Genomic DNA, 16,089 nt, shown 5'->3' with positions numbered 1-16,089 from the left:
GAAAGCGGCTGTGTTCTTCCTGGCTGTTCCCTGACAGCACTCTGACACGCTTTTGTCTTGCCTTCCCTTATATTTCTAGTGAAGGCAGCAGGTGTGGAGGGAACCAGAAGAGCCGTGGCTGTTCACACCCATCCTGTTTCAGGAAGGATCCCCGGAACTAGCACAGTGTTAGGAAGCTCAGCCTGGGGAGTTTCCCACCAGAGGCAGCTGGAGTGTGAGCAGCTATTCTCACACTTTGGTGTGCACTGAAGCTCCTGGAGAATTGGCTGAAGCACGGGTGATTGGGCCATCTCCCAGTTGCTTGGCATGAATTTCTCATAAGATGATGTTGACAGAGTTGGGCAGGAAGCTACTTTTTGAGAACCACAAAAATGTAAATAGCCTTGACTGTTTAACAGCCCGGCTTGGGTATGAGGAAGCCCTCTCAATTTATGTTTTCTCCCTTGTAGAAAGAGGAAAATGATATTTACCTAATTAACCACTGTGAACTGCCGATGCATCACCGAGTGCAGAGGCCGGGACATGCTAAATATTCTCATTCTCTGAAAGTTCTGTATTACTAGTACCGTGTGCATGGGGGTGGTTTGATATGGAGTATTTCTAGGTTAGTAATTCCTCATAGGACTTTTCTCCTGTGGAACTTTTTGCGATTATAAAAAACCAGAGGTGTTACCCATCTTCTTAGAGGTCAAAAGGCCAGATAGTCTGGTGGTTACAACACCAACCATGGTGTTTCTGAGAGTCTTGTTTGGGGAACTTTGCTACTGAGTGACGTTTCTCAGGGGAAGGGCACGACACTGTCTTGAACTAAGTACAACCTTCGCAGAAACTGATGCCTGTATCCAGATCACCTGTGGACTGTTTGAGAATGGCAGTGGAGTGTGACCTTGGCCCTGGGGATCCTAACACTTCCCAGGTGATTTTGGAAATGCAGCTAAGGAGGGGAAACATTTTCCTAATGTATTCATACAGTAAGAAAAAACATGGAGTATTTATAAAAATGCAAGTTTTGGGGTCTAACTTCAGAACTGCCTGAAATAAAATAAAAATTTTTAAAAAGCAATGCCCTGCATTGTTAGTCTCAACATGAAAATCATATCTCACAGAAACTAATTAGACCCAAGGGATGCTAATCTCTTATGCAGGAAATACTGCCCAATTGTGCCCAATATCTGTTTAATGGCAGTGTACATTGTGTTGAATATTGTTGTCCCATAAGTTCCCCTGCATTTGCTGGCATCACAGGATAAGCAGATACTATGCCTGTTTTATTGACGAGGAACCTAAGATTCAGGTGTCTCCCTGGGCAGCTGCAGCTGGGGATGGGAATAGATCGGGCATATGTACTTCTCTCAAGGGAGACAAAGTCATTTGAATGGAAGTGGAAGATGAAGTACAGATTTTATAGAGTGGAAATCCAGAGAAGAAGGGAAGTAAAATAACCTGTGAGCAGGAGGGACTCTGAGAAGGCTTTTGGGAAGAGGTGTGCTGGCCTGTCTTGGAGCTGAAAAAGTTACCAGGTTTCCATGGAGGACTTGAAAGGAGGGCAGATGATTTTCATATACTGCTTTCCAGTTGGTCCTCTTTATTGGGTTTTTATAGTTTCGTAACCCAGACTTTGTAACTTCCTTTTGGCTATTACTTCATTTTGTTTGTAATAAATTCTTTTTCTCCCCCTTTGGAGATCTTGCTGGCTGTCTAATGAAAGTATGGTCCGTCCTTGAATATTATAAGGAAGTAATGAATTTGACTTGCCTAAAATGAAAATTGCAGTAAGCTCCCCCACGTGCACACTGGGAGGATAAACTAGTAGTCACTCGAGCTTTTGTATAGTATTTTATTGAAGTGGATCTTCTTTGAACTAAAACTATGTATTTAGCTAAAAATAAACATCTGTACTGTTATGACTGTGTTAGAATATCAAGACATGTAGAGAAAATTTCAAGGACAATGGATTTATTTCGGAAACAAAAGAGACAATAAGGAATAAAGCTCTGACTGGCAGTCAGATAGAGAACCCAACTCTGTTAGAATACGCTGCCTATTCTTTTTCTACAGCATCTGTTTTAGGTTGCTATGTATAATACCTACTACCATAAGGCATCTGATTTCTCAACACTTGTAGGTAGATATGGAAAAACTTCCTAATTGATAGTATTTGAGGAAGTTGGCTTATATCAATAGGTTTTACTGAAATATGCAGAGGATATTTGTGAATTTATGTATATCTCCATCTCCATATATATCATGTATACGCATAATCTATTCCTGATAATGATACATACAATCTGACAGAATGCCTACCTTTTAGAAGGTAACTGCACTGGGAACAGTATGTACTAGAGGAATGCTTTAACTGTACATGTACATTATAAATTCTTAAAATTTTTGCCAAAAGTGTGTATCATTTAAATTAATAGGGCCTCAATGATAAGAGTACTTGCCTAGCATACATGAAGCCTTGGTTTCAATCTTTTGTTTTACAAAAAGTAAGTGTTGGGGCTGGGGATTTAGCTCAGTGGCATAAGCACCTGCCTTGCAAGCAGGCAGTCGTGAGTTCGATCCCTGGTACTGATAAAAAGTTTAAAAAAAAGTAAGTGTTTAAAGAATTATTAATTTAATAATTTAATAACAGTTATATAAAGTAAGGAGCCCATTAATATCCTTAATATCCTCTATCCTTAACTAAAAAATTTTTCCAGACATACTAAAAGCAAACCTTCATTACTTCTTAATTTTAGCTATTGGTTTATGGTGAATAAGGTCTGAAAATATACCACAAAATAGATTTTTACTATTACTTAGAAGAACTACATAACCACTAGTAGAGAGCTTCAAATTTTGAATTACAGTGGCCCAATGGAGGAAATATTCTCCAGTGTTTATGCTCTTCCTAGAGTGTCATGGAAGCATTCAATAATGATTCAACCATACTGAGCTCACCTCTGCATTTGCTGTGCTATGCTTCTGTGCATAGGTCCTAATCATCTGCTGTTTTTGGATTCACTTCTGTTTTTCTGCATTAAAAAAGCAATGAGATTATTTTATGTTATCTAATCCAATGAATTCTTTGTCCGTTTTATGATGTACTGTGACATGTTCCCAGAGTTGGAACTTGTAAGAAATTATAGTAATTAAATAAAACATTTCCTGTAGGCTTTGCCACCAACATATCTGCCCCAGAACAATAACTGCTTATTTGCATTATTTTTTTAATCTGATACCATGTTTTTTGTTTTTCCTTTTTTTGTGATATCAGAGATTGAACTCACAACCACATGTTTGCCAGGCATGCACTTATGCCGCTGAGCTAAATCCCTGGCAAACTCTACAAAAAATTAGAATAGATTATTTTTTTTTTGGTACCAGGGATTGAACTCACAACTGTGTGCTTGCAAGGCAGGCACTTATGCCACTAAGCTAAATCTCCAGGACCATGTTTTTTTAATCTGATACCATTATTTTTAAAATTTGATACCATGTTTTTCAGTTTCTTCTTTGTTTCTGCATCTCTTTATTTTCTTGTATTTATATATTACTATTCAAGTCTTAAACCTCTTAGAAAGTGTGGTCTGGGGAATACTTTTTTAAAAAAAATTAAAATACTTTTATATTACCATGGGAAAGAAGGAACTTGACTCTACTTCTCTGATTGCCAGTGCAATAAATTACAAAACTGTAGAGTCGAACATCTATGATCATCTTTAAAAATATCTAACTGAAAATTTAAAAGGTTTTTCTGGTTGTATGGAGAAGCTGAATTCATTTAGATTCAAAACTCAAGTATGGCTCAGTAATAAGATAAACATGTTTAATGTGTCAGAAGAAAATGAAAAGGAAGATGTATACTAACAGATATCACAAAAAGATAATTATCCAAACAATTTAAAATAATGTAACCACTAGAAAGAGACATAATAAATGGGAAAAATGAAAATCTAGAAAGCATCATTGACTAGGAAACGTTTTTCAAACAGTCCAACCACCATGGACCTTTCTTCTCTGACCCATACAGAGATAGAGGGTAGAATTCCAATTCAGTTAGATCTGTTCAGGAATTCAGGTCATATAAGTTATGATTTCTTCCTATGTACTTAAAATCTAATCTTATGGTTAGTTAACCAACCTAATAGTACAACAGAGGATATCTGTATCTTTATAAATTTATCCTTAGCCCTAGAAAAAAATAAAGGAGTAAAAAAGTAAAATAAATCAGTTTAGGGAAAGGCTTCTTAGATTTACGAAATCTGGGTATAGACCCATAGATTCTGGGTCTTATTTATAAGCAGAGAAAGTACACAGGCGTTAGGCCCATCCAAAATTCACCTCTCTGCTTGGCATCTTCCCAGGTGCACACGAGTGGTTCTCAGAGACTGTAGCTTTCCGTGTAGAGTAAGGACAACAGTATTCACTGTAGGGTTGATTAGAAGATCTCGATTGTGTTGTGTAAGTTGAGTAGAACAATAGTTGACCCACAGTAAATATAGTAGCAGGGGACATTTATTAAGTGTTTATTAAGAGCTAGATTTTTCTAAACAATTTATGTCTATTAGCTCATTTAATTCTTATTAACAATCTTCTGAGATAGTAATCACCATTTGACATATGAAGAAACTGAGACACAGGTAGTTTCTGTAGCTTGCTTAAGATTATAGATGAAGGCAAGCACAAGGTCCTGAGTTTGATTCCTGGTACCAAAAAAAAAAAAAAAAAAAAAGGATTATAGATGAAGGAACCAGTAGCTCATGTTAACACCAGTTCTCCTCAGGAAGTTAGTCAGTGGCTTTGTTTTTGTATCCAAGACTTGTGTCTGCCCCTGCAGTACCTTCTAGATTCCATCCTTTGCTCTGTCAGATGTGAGTAGCATTCTGTCTTCTCTGTGGGATCCATCCATAGACCTCAGTTCATGAATCCCAGTGACCCCTTTAGACATCTGCAGGGCTGGAGTTGTGTACCATTTCACCTGCTGGTCCATTCCCTCCTCAAAGCTGAGATTCACCAACTCCTGCAAGAATTATCTCTGGATAATTCTTTGAATTTTGGTGTAAAAAATCTCTTTACTCCTGCCACATCTTCATGTCATTTTCCTAACTTGCTGTTCTGTCCGCTTGTCAAGAACTGAATATTTTCATTAGGATTGCTCCTTAAGCCAGACTAAAGAAACATTTGCCTCCTTAAACTCTCCTGTCCTTCTTGTTCCATTCTTTCATATCTTAGTGGGTTAATTTAATTAGAAACCTTCAGCTACTGAAGAAATAGATCCATGGGAGAAGGTCATTTAGAGCAGAGCTTCTCAAACTTTAATGTATATATGACTCTTGTAGGAGTTTTGAAATAAAGATGTTGCCGCAGCAGGTCTGAGGCCGAAGAGTCTACATTTCTAACAAGCTTCCGATGACACTGGTAATGCTGGTGCAGGGAAAGTCAGCACTATGAGATGGCAGATCATGTATTCGGGTTCCTTTTCCAGACATACTCACTCTAAAGAAAAGAACTATTCTAAAGACAATCTATTAGTAGAATTTAGTTCATGGAACTAGTTGCTGGGAGAACTTCACCATTTCAACTCTATGCCTCAACAACATACTAGTGAAGCCATTTTGAGCTGCTTTGGGAAAAGAAAAGTAAGTGTCTTCTAGTCAAGTTTTGATAGAAATAAAATAAAAACAGTATTTTCCTCCATTAGTGTAATTTAGTGATTTTTAAATGATTCGTATTCCTTTTTCCTGAACTCCACAGAAAGCATTGCTCTGCCACCACACAAGCTTGGATGCCCCACAAATCGATGTTTAGCCAAATAGGTATCTAAACTTATCCTGGCTATGAGGGCCAGATGTGTTTTCAGTGTCTGATGATTTGTTCCTTCGGTAGCTCTTACATACAAAGACAATGAAGTCAACTTCTATTTCCCTGTCTTTTGATTAGGAGTCTGCTGCCTGGGACTGTTTATGAATAATTCTGTTAGAAATGGCTGGAGCGTGCCATCTGGCAGAGGCTGGCGTGTGGGGGAGCAGGGTGAGCACGAGAGGCTGGGGCCAGTGCTCCTTGGGGTGCTGAAGGCTTCTGTGCTGTTTCTGTCTGCAGGGAGGCGAGCACTGTTACTACCAGGGCCACATCCGAGGAAACCCGGCCTCCTTTGTTGCACTGTCAACGTGCCATGGACTTCAGTAAGTGTTCAAAAAGTTCCTTGTACTACTCCTTCTTTTAGTAACGTACTTTCTTTGTTTTGTAGTACACCGTAATAGAAGTTTATGTTTTGTGTCAAGTAATACTATTATATCATCAGTGGTTCAGATTTTTTCTTTTTTGTGTTTTTGAAACAACAGAGATTTTAAAATTTGAGCTGTTGTAATTATAATATGATGCCCTGTAGGGGATACTTGAAGCATGTTTCTTGTTTCTTCCAAATTAGATAGGAATGGGTTGGGAAACTTCTTCATTTCTCTATTCCTGCTCAGTGGTGGTTTTTAGATTTTTACAGAAGAGAAATCTCAGTAAATGGAAGTTTGGCAAAAGGATGCAGGTGATGTGAGGAGCTGCTGTGTTCTAGTCCTCTTCCGCTGGAATCCCACCTAGCTCTCAGCAGTTTGTGCAAGGATCCGTATGTTCTCAGAGATCTCGGGAGAGTGAGTTCGTCCTTCCTCGCTGCTTTTCTCATGGCCTTCACCGTCAGCAGTGTTAGCTGGAGATGGACACGAGCTGCTTCCCTTCCTGCATCCTAAACATGAGGGCGACCCAGAAGGCTGCTTCTGACTTGTCTTATAACCTCTTTACACTACCGCACCATTTCTCAGCGTTGTGTTTGGACTAAGTCAATTCGTTTCCTTCTTGTTTATTCTTTTTTTTTTGGTACAGAACAAGCTAGCCCTTAAGTTTTGGTTGGAAAACTTCAAAATACTTCCTTTCTGTTATCAAGTTAGAGGTGTGGGTTTTTCTTCCACCAGTAGTTCCCACCTTTGCCTGTAACAGTTACTAAGGAAGTCAAGACCGGAGCCCTGAGGGCTCACATTCTCCTGGGAGGGCAAATCCAGCCCAGCTGCCTGTAGTAGAATGTGATAGGTATATTTGGTTCCTCATGAGGAGAAAAAAATCTGAGAAAAATGCAAGCTGAGAGTTAGTCTTGAAGAAGTAGAAATGGAAGTGGAGCTCACAGCAGGCTTTGATGGAATCATCCGAGGAGGAGTGTTAGATTGGCAGATCTTTAACCTAGAAAAGAGATCTACTGAGAAAGGCTGGAGATCTGGGGTGGTGGCACATGCTGGCAATCCCAGTTACTGTGGAGGGTGAGGGAAGACCATTGCAAGTTTGAGGCCAGCTGGGCAACTTAGCCAGACCTTGTCCCAAAATAAAATGAAAGGACTGGGGATGTAGATTGGTGGTAGAGAGTTTCTCTACTGTGTTTAATTCTCAGTGTCACACATAGATGGGAAAAAAGAAAGAGAAAAAGACTGCAGAAGCTAGCTTGTCTGCCTGCAGGAAGCTGCTGTCAGGCTTTGACAGTAGGTGTGTTAGGCACAAAGCATAGTATGAGGTTAAGGAGCCAGCGAAGGGAGCCTGGGGGCATAGAAAAACCTCCACTTTTTGTTGCTTATTGGAAATAAATTTGTAGGTGCATTTTTGGAATAAAGAGAAATTTGTATAAACTTGCAATCCATACTTAATCTCTGAGGGCCTTGGTTTTCTTATTCCATAAAAGAAATGCTGAAATCCTCCCTCTCAACAGTAAAATTGTTAGATCTGATTTCAACAAGAGCAAAGCTGTCATGAGGAGTAGAATAGTTGAGCTTGTCAATATTTATGACAGCAAATGTATACTAGAGGAAAGAGAGATACTAAAAAAAGACTTTCCCCTCATTTTTCTTCTTAAAATGGCCATCTCTTGATACAACATCGTGCTCAGTTACTGTTCCAGTTTGCTTCCCAGTTTTCCAAATAGACACAAAATTATGAGAATCCGAGAGAAGGTTTTAGTGCCTTTTACAGGCTCTATTAGACACAGAATCTAAAACTGAGAGCTTGCTCTTAACCTTACCATAGTCATTTAAAGAAGGACAGAAACTTTCAAGACATTTTATCACGATGGATCAGGAGTAGAACGCTAAATCCTCCCTCCATTGTTTTAACTAGGTACATTTGACTTCTGCCTGTAGAAATATTTTAATTTAGAACTAAACAAAAATAAACAGAATATGGCCAGAATTGTGTGCAAACATGTTTGAGTGTTCTTAAATTATGGTGAGCAGGCTAGATGAATATACTAATGTGGTTTTTGTTGTTTTATCTCATCTTGATTTTACCTTCTGAATAAAAATTGCTCTCAGGAATATTTTTTGAACTGGGCATGGTGGCTCACGCCTGTAATCCCAGCACTCCACAGGCTGAGGCAGGGGGATCATTGCGAGTTCAAGACCAGCCTGGGCTACAGAGAGTGCTCAAGGTCAGCCTGAACTGTATAGTGAGACCCCGTCTCAAAAAGACAAATAAATAAATAAATAAATAAAAATTTAAAAAAGAAATACTTTTTGATGGATATTACTGAATACTAGATAATAGGGTTACAGTTAGGTTGTCTCATTTGTGGTATTTTAGACATGAGATACATTATTTCACACATGGCTCATATTTTGTACAAAATTTGAGGTTTATTCATTTTTTTCTGACTTAGTAAATTTAGTTGAAGATCATAAAAGTAAAAGTCAGACTGACAATGTCTTTTCCATAAAGAACTTGTAAAGTTCATTTCTTAAAATTCAAGGATTAAATAGGTAAATTTTTGACCCTGTGTGTTTGGTGTGTGGCAGTCTTTTAACTATGGAAACCTCAAAACTGGAATAAAATGTAAGTGTATTGCCCCCTTGTGGAAATTTATCAGAAGGGTTGCTGTTCAAAATGTTTTGATTCAGTTTCATAAAATGTTAGTTAGATCAGTTGTTCTTTAATGACTTGATCCTAGTTACAGGTTTTTTTTTTTTTTTGAACCAAGTATGTATATAGGGTCAAGGTTTCAATATACTTACCAGACTTTATATTATTAAAACAAAAAGGTAGCATTGAATAAGATACATGTATGATTTGATTATTAAGGAATCAGTAATGTCATATTGTCAGAGGGAACCCATATCTTCTGGGTTTAAACAGTGTCCGAATCTACTTTCTTTGTACTGTGTACATAATGTTTAAATCCAATAAGTGATCGTCCCACTGGGTATTAACCTAATACAAAGATAAATAGCACCCTGTGGTATTTAAACATAATAACTTCCTTGCTACTTAACCAGTGTTGCCAAATGAATTCTGGCAGTGGGTGATTGTTTTATATGATTTTCTGGATAGGTGTGGCCAGATCTCAGCAGGGATAGAGAAAATGTTCACTCCATATTTGGCCTACTGTTCTGAAAAGGATTTCCCCACTGATGGGGGCCTATTTCATGAGTAATATCCTATTAAATACATCTGTTTATCTTTAAATTCCAAACATAACATCATTCAAATTCATCCTCGTAGTTGAAAAATCTGCAGATGTAAGAATAGCAATTTTGAGGGTATATAATGTTTTAGGACATGTGGAAGATGTTAAAGCAGTAATGAAGTAATTTGGATAGAGGCAGAGCTGAAGCCTGTTGGGTTAGTAAGAAAACTGATCAGTGAAAGATAAATACTGTTCTGTATCCAACAGTTTGATTGTCATGCAGCCCTTCTGACACCACACTGCTTCCTGCAGATCCACACAGCTCCTCCACTTAGATGCCTGGATGATAAAACAAGTTTCCTCACCCCTAATGGCCCCATCTCAGAAGAAGGATTGTACTGTTCTTCTGTAAAGAGCGGCTATCTGGAGCTATTGCTTATGAGTCAAGACCAGGTGTAGCTTAAATGCTCTCTGGAGGATTTCTCAGATAGCAGAGAGCTATCTCTAGCCTAAGAGATCCCAAACCAGTCTCCTGATCCATGCTGTTTCTTGGGTTTGTCCTATTGTGCTTTGCCTATAGCCTTTTTCACTGTGTGATTCAGACTGGTCTTGATCTCAGTATGCCTCAGTTTCCTGAGTGCTTGAGATCACACGTGTGTGCCACCATGCCTGGCTTACCTTGTCCGATGTAACTCCAGCTTTCTAGTTGTTCAGGTCAAAGCCTTCGAGTTTTTGTCAACACGTGCCTTATCAAGTCAGTCTATAAATCCTGTTTGGTTTTACTTTCAAATTTTCCTGGGGAAAATCAAGTCAGCCTGGGGACAGTAGGAGGCATGGGCTCAGGATGTGCCAGGTCTTAGGCTCAATCCCTAGCACCATGTCATAGTTTTTTTTCCTCGTTGCCAAGACAGAATACACCTAAAGTTAAAGGAGGGAAGGTTTATTTAGCCCACAGTTTGTAGAGGTTTCAGTCTATAATCCGCTGGCTCTGAGGTAGGGTGGCATGACAGAAGGGGCATCGCAGAGGAGGAATAGTCCATGGCAAAGCAGGGCAGACAGAGGGCAAGAAGCGGCAAGCAAGTGTGGCAGCAGCAGAGCAGCAGAAGAAGCCTTTGTATTCTGTCCAGGCTGCAAGCATATGGATTAGTGCCTCCCATTCCCAGAGTGGGCACCCTTAATCCCAGCATCTCACAGCCTAGATCCAGCCACCTCTGAGAAGCCCCACCCATGACTGCATGAGGCGTTGGGACATTTAGACACAAGCTGCAACACACCAACAATGAAAATAAATAAATGAGTGTCCAGAATTTGGCCCCCTCTCACATGTTCTTCCATTACTACCCTGATCTAAGCCACCATTACCTCTTCTGTTTTTTAAGCTACCGCTTTCCCCCGGTTGCTGCAGCAGTCTCTGCTTGTGTCCCTGCCATCCTCAGTCTGTTGCAGCCAGCAGCTGGGATTATCATTTCAAAACAGAACTCTTTCTCTGACTTGAAGTCTACAGAGGCCTCTCCTCCTCCGTCCTGGAGGGCTTGCTCATATGGCCCCGCTGACCCCGATCTCAGTTTCCAGCACATTCTCCCTTGTCCAGTCGACTCTAGCCTCACAACCTTCTTGCTGTTCCTGGACAATTCAAGATTCCCTTCCCTTGGATTTCTGTCTGCAGTGGTCTTTATACGCTTTGTGTGCTTGTGACTTGTCCCTTTGCTGCTTTCAGGTGGTTGCTTCACTGTTACCTTCTCTGCCTTACTCTGAGCCCCTCTTTGGATCAGGGGTCCTCTCTCTAGCCCTGCACGTTGAATCTTTTGGTCCTTTACCTGCTTTATTTTTTTTCTCTGAAATTTGTCATCATCTAATACATATTTCCTTATTGCGGATTTATTTTCTCTTCTCTGTAGAATGCACATCAACAGCACAAGGACAGAATTGGTCTGTCTTGTTCACTATTGTATCCCCAGCACCTAGAGCATTGTAGAGTTGTCAGTACATGCTGAATGAATGAATGAGTGAATGAAGGTAGATAGCTGATTGCACAGCAGCAGATCACGGATCCATCCTAGAGCTACATTCATGCCTCTGCTCTGACTGGTGATGTAATCTGGCCCAGTTACTCAATGTTTCTGGACTTCAGTTTCCCCATCTGGAAAATGAAGATTTATCATACTTCCCTCATACATATGCAAAAGAATAACTGAGTGCAAAATTCTCTGCTTATGGCATATTATTGACATTTGTTTGCTTTTATTATGAAAGTCTTATGTGGGGAGGTCATTCTTAGGATAATTCCTGACAATTCCTGTAGCAGAAAGCACCCATGTTTTGTTTACAGTGTTTAAAGTACAAGGAAGGGCCTGAAGCTGCAGGTGTCCTTCTGCATATTCCAGGCTTAGAGTTACCTGGTGGGGGAGAAGCAATGACAGCAGTGGGGAAAGTGGTCAACTTAAGAGGACCTGAGGGGGGACATTCGGGATGAGAGAGAGGCCGTTCCCTTTCCCTGTCAGCAGTGTGTGTGTGTGTGTGTGTGTGTGTGGGTGCTGTGTGTGGTGATGGGTGAGACTGGTGTTATGGCTGCTTCTATGATAGAATGATCTTGTTCTGTAATCAGAGCTGATGGCTGTGCCTGTTTTCCTGTTCTTGGCAGCGGGATGTTCTATGATGGGAACCATACGTATCTCATTGAGCCCGAAGAAAATGAGACCTCCCCGGTAAGTGCTTGCTTGCAATGGAAATGTCAGTATTTTGTCTTCTTCCCTCCCCAGTCAGCTCTGTTTTTGCATTTTTTAAATTTTTTTATTTTTTTGTCCTTTTCCTTTTTATCGGTACCAGAGATTGAACTCACGACTGCCTGCTTGCAAGGCAGGCGCTTATGCCGCTGAGCTAAATCCCCAGCCCGTTTTTGCATTTTTTAGGGATAGGGTAGTATATTGAATAAGTCACAACAACAAGCTTCTCTTTCATCTCTTCCTCTTTTTTTATAGGGAATGTTTTCCCTTTGAGGTGTTCATTTATTTCTGTCTTTAACATAATATGCTCTGATCTTAGTCAGTGTGGGTTACGATGACCAAATACCACTTAAACAACAAAAGATTTTTTTTGTTAGTTTTAGAGGCTATGAAGTCTATGATGATGAGACCAGTAGGACTGGCATCTGGCGAGGGCTGTCTCCTAGGGTGGCAGAGGGCTACCGCCTTTGCATTGTGTCCTTACACAGCACAGAGAGGCACCCCTGCTTGTCTACTCCTGTCCAAGGCTCCCCCTCTTAGATTGGGTTGGCCCCACCCTTGTAACCTCATGTAACCTTTTCCGTCTCATACAGGCCCTGTCTCCAGCTACTGTGACATGCAGTTAAGACTCCAGCGTAGGAATTTTGGCTGCCACACAAAACATTCAGTCCATAATAGATAAAACCCACAGCCAATGTAATTGTTCATTCCTCTTCTCTTTTCTAGATTCTAGATTTTCTCCGTTGCCTGTTGCCTTTAAGGCTCTGTGCTAATATAGTTCAGAGAAGCCTAGGATTTCTTAATTCTCTGCCTAACTCTAGTCAAAATATTTATTTGCTACAAATCAGAAAAAGATTGAATTACTGTTGTAAACTATAGAGAATATAGTACACTTCCTTGCTAGCTGTGGATACAAAATGCTCCTCTTTATTCATGCAACATTGGTCAAACATTTGGAGAGGAAAACAATTTTATGAGTGACATAAAATAGTCATGTTTAGGAAGCTATCTGAATTACGTGTTATTTTCTGAGTACCTATTATCCTGTCACTTTGCTTAACGGTATGATTGTTTAACAGTACTGTCTTGAAACTTGACTATGACATACTATTATTTTAGTAATTAAATGAAGCCAGATGAAATTATTGGGATGCCCATTAATTTTTCCTAGAAGAACAAGGTGACTTTGATTTCTTCCCTTCTAATGGAATTTTGTGTGACTTGAATCTGGGCATCTGCATGTCCTGCTCCCCCTGTTCCCGTTCCCTGGATGTTTGGTACCTCTGCAGCCTCTGCCTACTAAACTTATCTGGCTTTTCAAAGGGAGCAGGGATCTGTGAAAGGAGCCAGTAATAAAAAACATTAACCCATTTTGCCAGATGTCTTACTTTTCTTGGGGGGAATAGGCCCATTTATTTACTTCCTGTTACTGTAGGCTTTGGCTTTTCCGGGATGCCTTTTGCTTCTAATTGGGTGTTGCTCTGGTGCTGGGAGAAAGCAGACCTGTGGGAGGGAGACCCCTAAACCCAAGAGGATGTATAATGAAGTACTGGCTGTTCTAGGGGTCTTGAGATACCCAGCTATCCTTGCTTAATCTCTGTTGCTTCTGTCATTTCAGGAGGATTTCCGTTCCCATTTAGTTTACAAATCCAGAGTATTTGAATTTCCCTTGGATGATCTTCCATCTGGTACGGTGCACATGTAGAGGGTTTTTTTTTTTTTAAAGGACAACTTTAAGAATTCATTTAATGCTTTGAAACTAATCTATATGCAAAATATCATTAACCCCCCAAAATACCATTATCCTATGTTTTGACGGTTTTTAGCGGGAAAGTCAGTTGGCATCAAGAAGAGAAATAATATGCAAACTAGCCTCATATAATAAAGAGTTTGGAAAGATATAGCTTGAGCACACTGAAAGAGATCTTTAAAAAATCTAAAACTTAAAAAGTATGGAATTAGCGGAGAAATAATGTTACTGCAAGAATTTTTTTGTGTAGGTAATATGTAAAAAAATCACTCTTAGTGAATAATGGTTTTATAAACATAAGAATGGACTCTTTAACTCATTTTGCCACTTATTTTTCTCATCTCTTTTTTGCTTCAGTGATTTTAGGAAAAAATCGAATCTAGATTAAGCTTTTACATGTGTGCCATTTGTGAGATTAGTGTTTTGTTCTCACATGTATTTATAGATAGATTTTTGTGTTGAGATATTGAGTTGAGATATTGTGTTGTAGATACTGAGTTGAGAGTTGCATCCAGGTCTTCCCATGCAAGAACAGCCCACTTGTACCTGGGCCTCATTAGCAGGGTGATGATTGTACAGGGCGACTTTGCTCCAGCTACCTGGGTCTCCTTTGTTTCCTTCCTCTAAAGAGGGGGTACACTCTGAATATCTGGTACAGAGTTGCTTCCTCCCCTAAAAAGTGAATCCTGGCCATTCTGATTTTAATCTTAATTCAATCTTTGCAACAGCTCTGTAAGATCAATATTATTCCCATTCTGTAGATGAAGGAACAGAGGCTCAGCTAGTTTGTCTTTTTTCATGGTTCCACAGCTGGTGAGTTACAAAGTGAGATGCTGGCTTATGACACCATGAAATTATCCGAGGGAAGATGGGCCCAAGAGGAGATGGGAAATTTGCCAGCCTGAGAGCAGATCCTGAATTACTGCTTAGAAAAGCACAAAGAAGTTTACCTTTTGCCTTCACAAGAAAATGGCTGGGTGTTTTCCATTGTCTCTCCACTGAAATAAGTACTAACTCCTTAGCCTCCTGCAGTTGCCCTGAGAAGAAAGTAGTACTCCCTTCCTTTCTCTCTTACTGCAAGTGGGCAGAGTTTTGCCAAAGTGGGGATAGAAGGTCCTATGTCGTAGAAAAATACACAAACACAGAGATGACTCTTTAGACTTCTCTTCAGTAAACTTATGAAACTTTTTTATAAATCCTATTATGGGAAGAAAATAAATCATGACTATTTGCATGAGGATAAAGCTATAAATAATAGGTATTACTGGGAGCAATCAGCGTTAATATTTAAAGTAATATGTAAAAGTTCACCCTAAAGATATGGTTATAGGCTTCTCACAGTATAACCTTGTATCTATCTAAATCTCTACTGTAATCTCTGTCTGTCTGTCTGTCTGTCTATCTGTCTCTCATGGTATTAGAGACTGAATTGGGGCCTTAATACTGAGTTACATCCCCAGCCACTTTTGTGGTTTTTTTGTTTGTTTGTTTGACTAAATTACTAACCTAGCCAGCTTGAACTGTTATCCTCCTGCCTCAGCCTCCTAGGATCATAGCCATGTAGTACCATGCCTGGCTTCTTATAATTGCTTTTTAAAATTTTGCTCAGGAGTCTTTTCAGAAGAAAATTTGGAAGTGATGTGACAGTTTTGCTATTATTACATTCATTTTTAAATTTATTATTTGCAAACTTAATGCCTGTCTCACTGAGTTTCTAGCTTCCTCTAGGAATTAGCACTATTTGTTTCTAAACATTATGATTTTCTATAAAAAGTTGGAATAAAGCAAGAGGCAAATAAGTGTTAAAATGTGGGGATGCTGGCCAGTGGTATGTGAGATGGCTATGCCAGAGATAAGGGACATTTGGCATCACATGCCCAGTACCTCCCGGAATGCATGGGTAGGGATTAAAAGACAGCCCCCAGTGGGAGCACATGTACTGCCTTAAGGAATGCACGCTCTGGCCTTCTCCTCCCCTGCCCGATCTGTCACTTAGATTGCCCTAACTTTCCCTGCCCCTACATGAGTGCCTGCACAGACGCCCTGCTTTTGTCCCTTATCCTTGCTTTTTGGTTCTATTAGAAAAAAGCTACAGAAGCTTCAGCTCTGAGACTCCATGCTGAGGGGTCTTGGTTATGGGCAGTCCCTCTGGGTCTTCTTGGAGTTTATCAACTCTTAAGTAATCACTCATCCTTTGCACCATGCCA

At 39.9% G+C, this 16,089-nt stretch overlaps 1 protein-coding gene across 31 annotated transcripts in view; it reads left to right on the top strand.

Annotated features, from left to right (window-relative positions):
- The window catches only part of Adam22 (ADAM metallopeptidase domain 22), a 237,521-nt gene that overhangs the window by 144,688 nt on the left and 76,744 nt on the right, over positions 1-16,089 (top strand). For 16 of the 31 annotated variants that reach the window (XM_063243307.1, XM_023567362.2, XM_003475083.5 and 13 more), the window contains 3 exons: positions 6,085-6,167; positions 12,051-12,114; positions 13,751-13,820. In XM_063243307.1, coding sequence (XP_063099377.1) covers positions 6,085-6,167; positions 12,051-12,114; positions 13,751-13,820 — 217 coding nt within the window. Of the gene's footprint in view, positions 1-6,084; positions 6,168-12,014; positions 12,115-13,750; positions 13,821-16,089 lie in introns of all 31 variants that reach the window. The other 15 variants (XM_063243246.1, XM_063243315.1, XM_063243296.1 and 12 more) reach the window with 1 other exon arrangement.

This window comes from Cavia porcellus, unplaced genomic scaffold (assembly GCF_034190915.1).
Source record: "Cavia porcellus strain 051 isolate PalLab524CR breed Dunkin Hartley unplaced genomic scaffold, mCavPor4.1 scaffold_2, whole genome shotgun sequence".
In the NCBI taxonomy this organism is placed as follows: domain Eukaryota; kingdom Metazoa; phylum Chordata; class Mammalia; order Rodentia; family Caviidae; genus Cavia; species Cavia porcellus.
The sequence above is the reverse complement of the archived record's forward strand: the minus strand, read 5'-3'. Positions and strand labels throughout refer to the sequence as shown.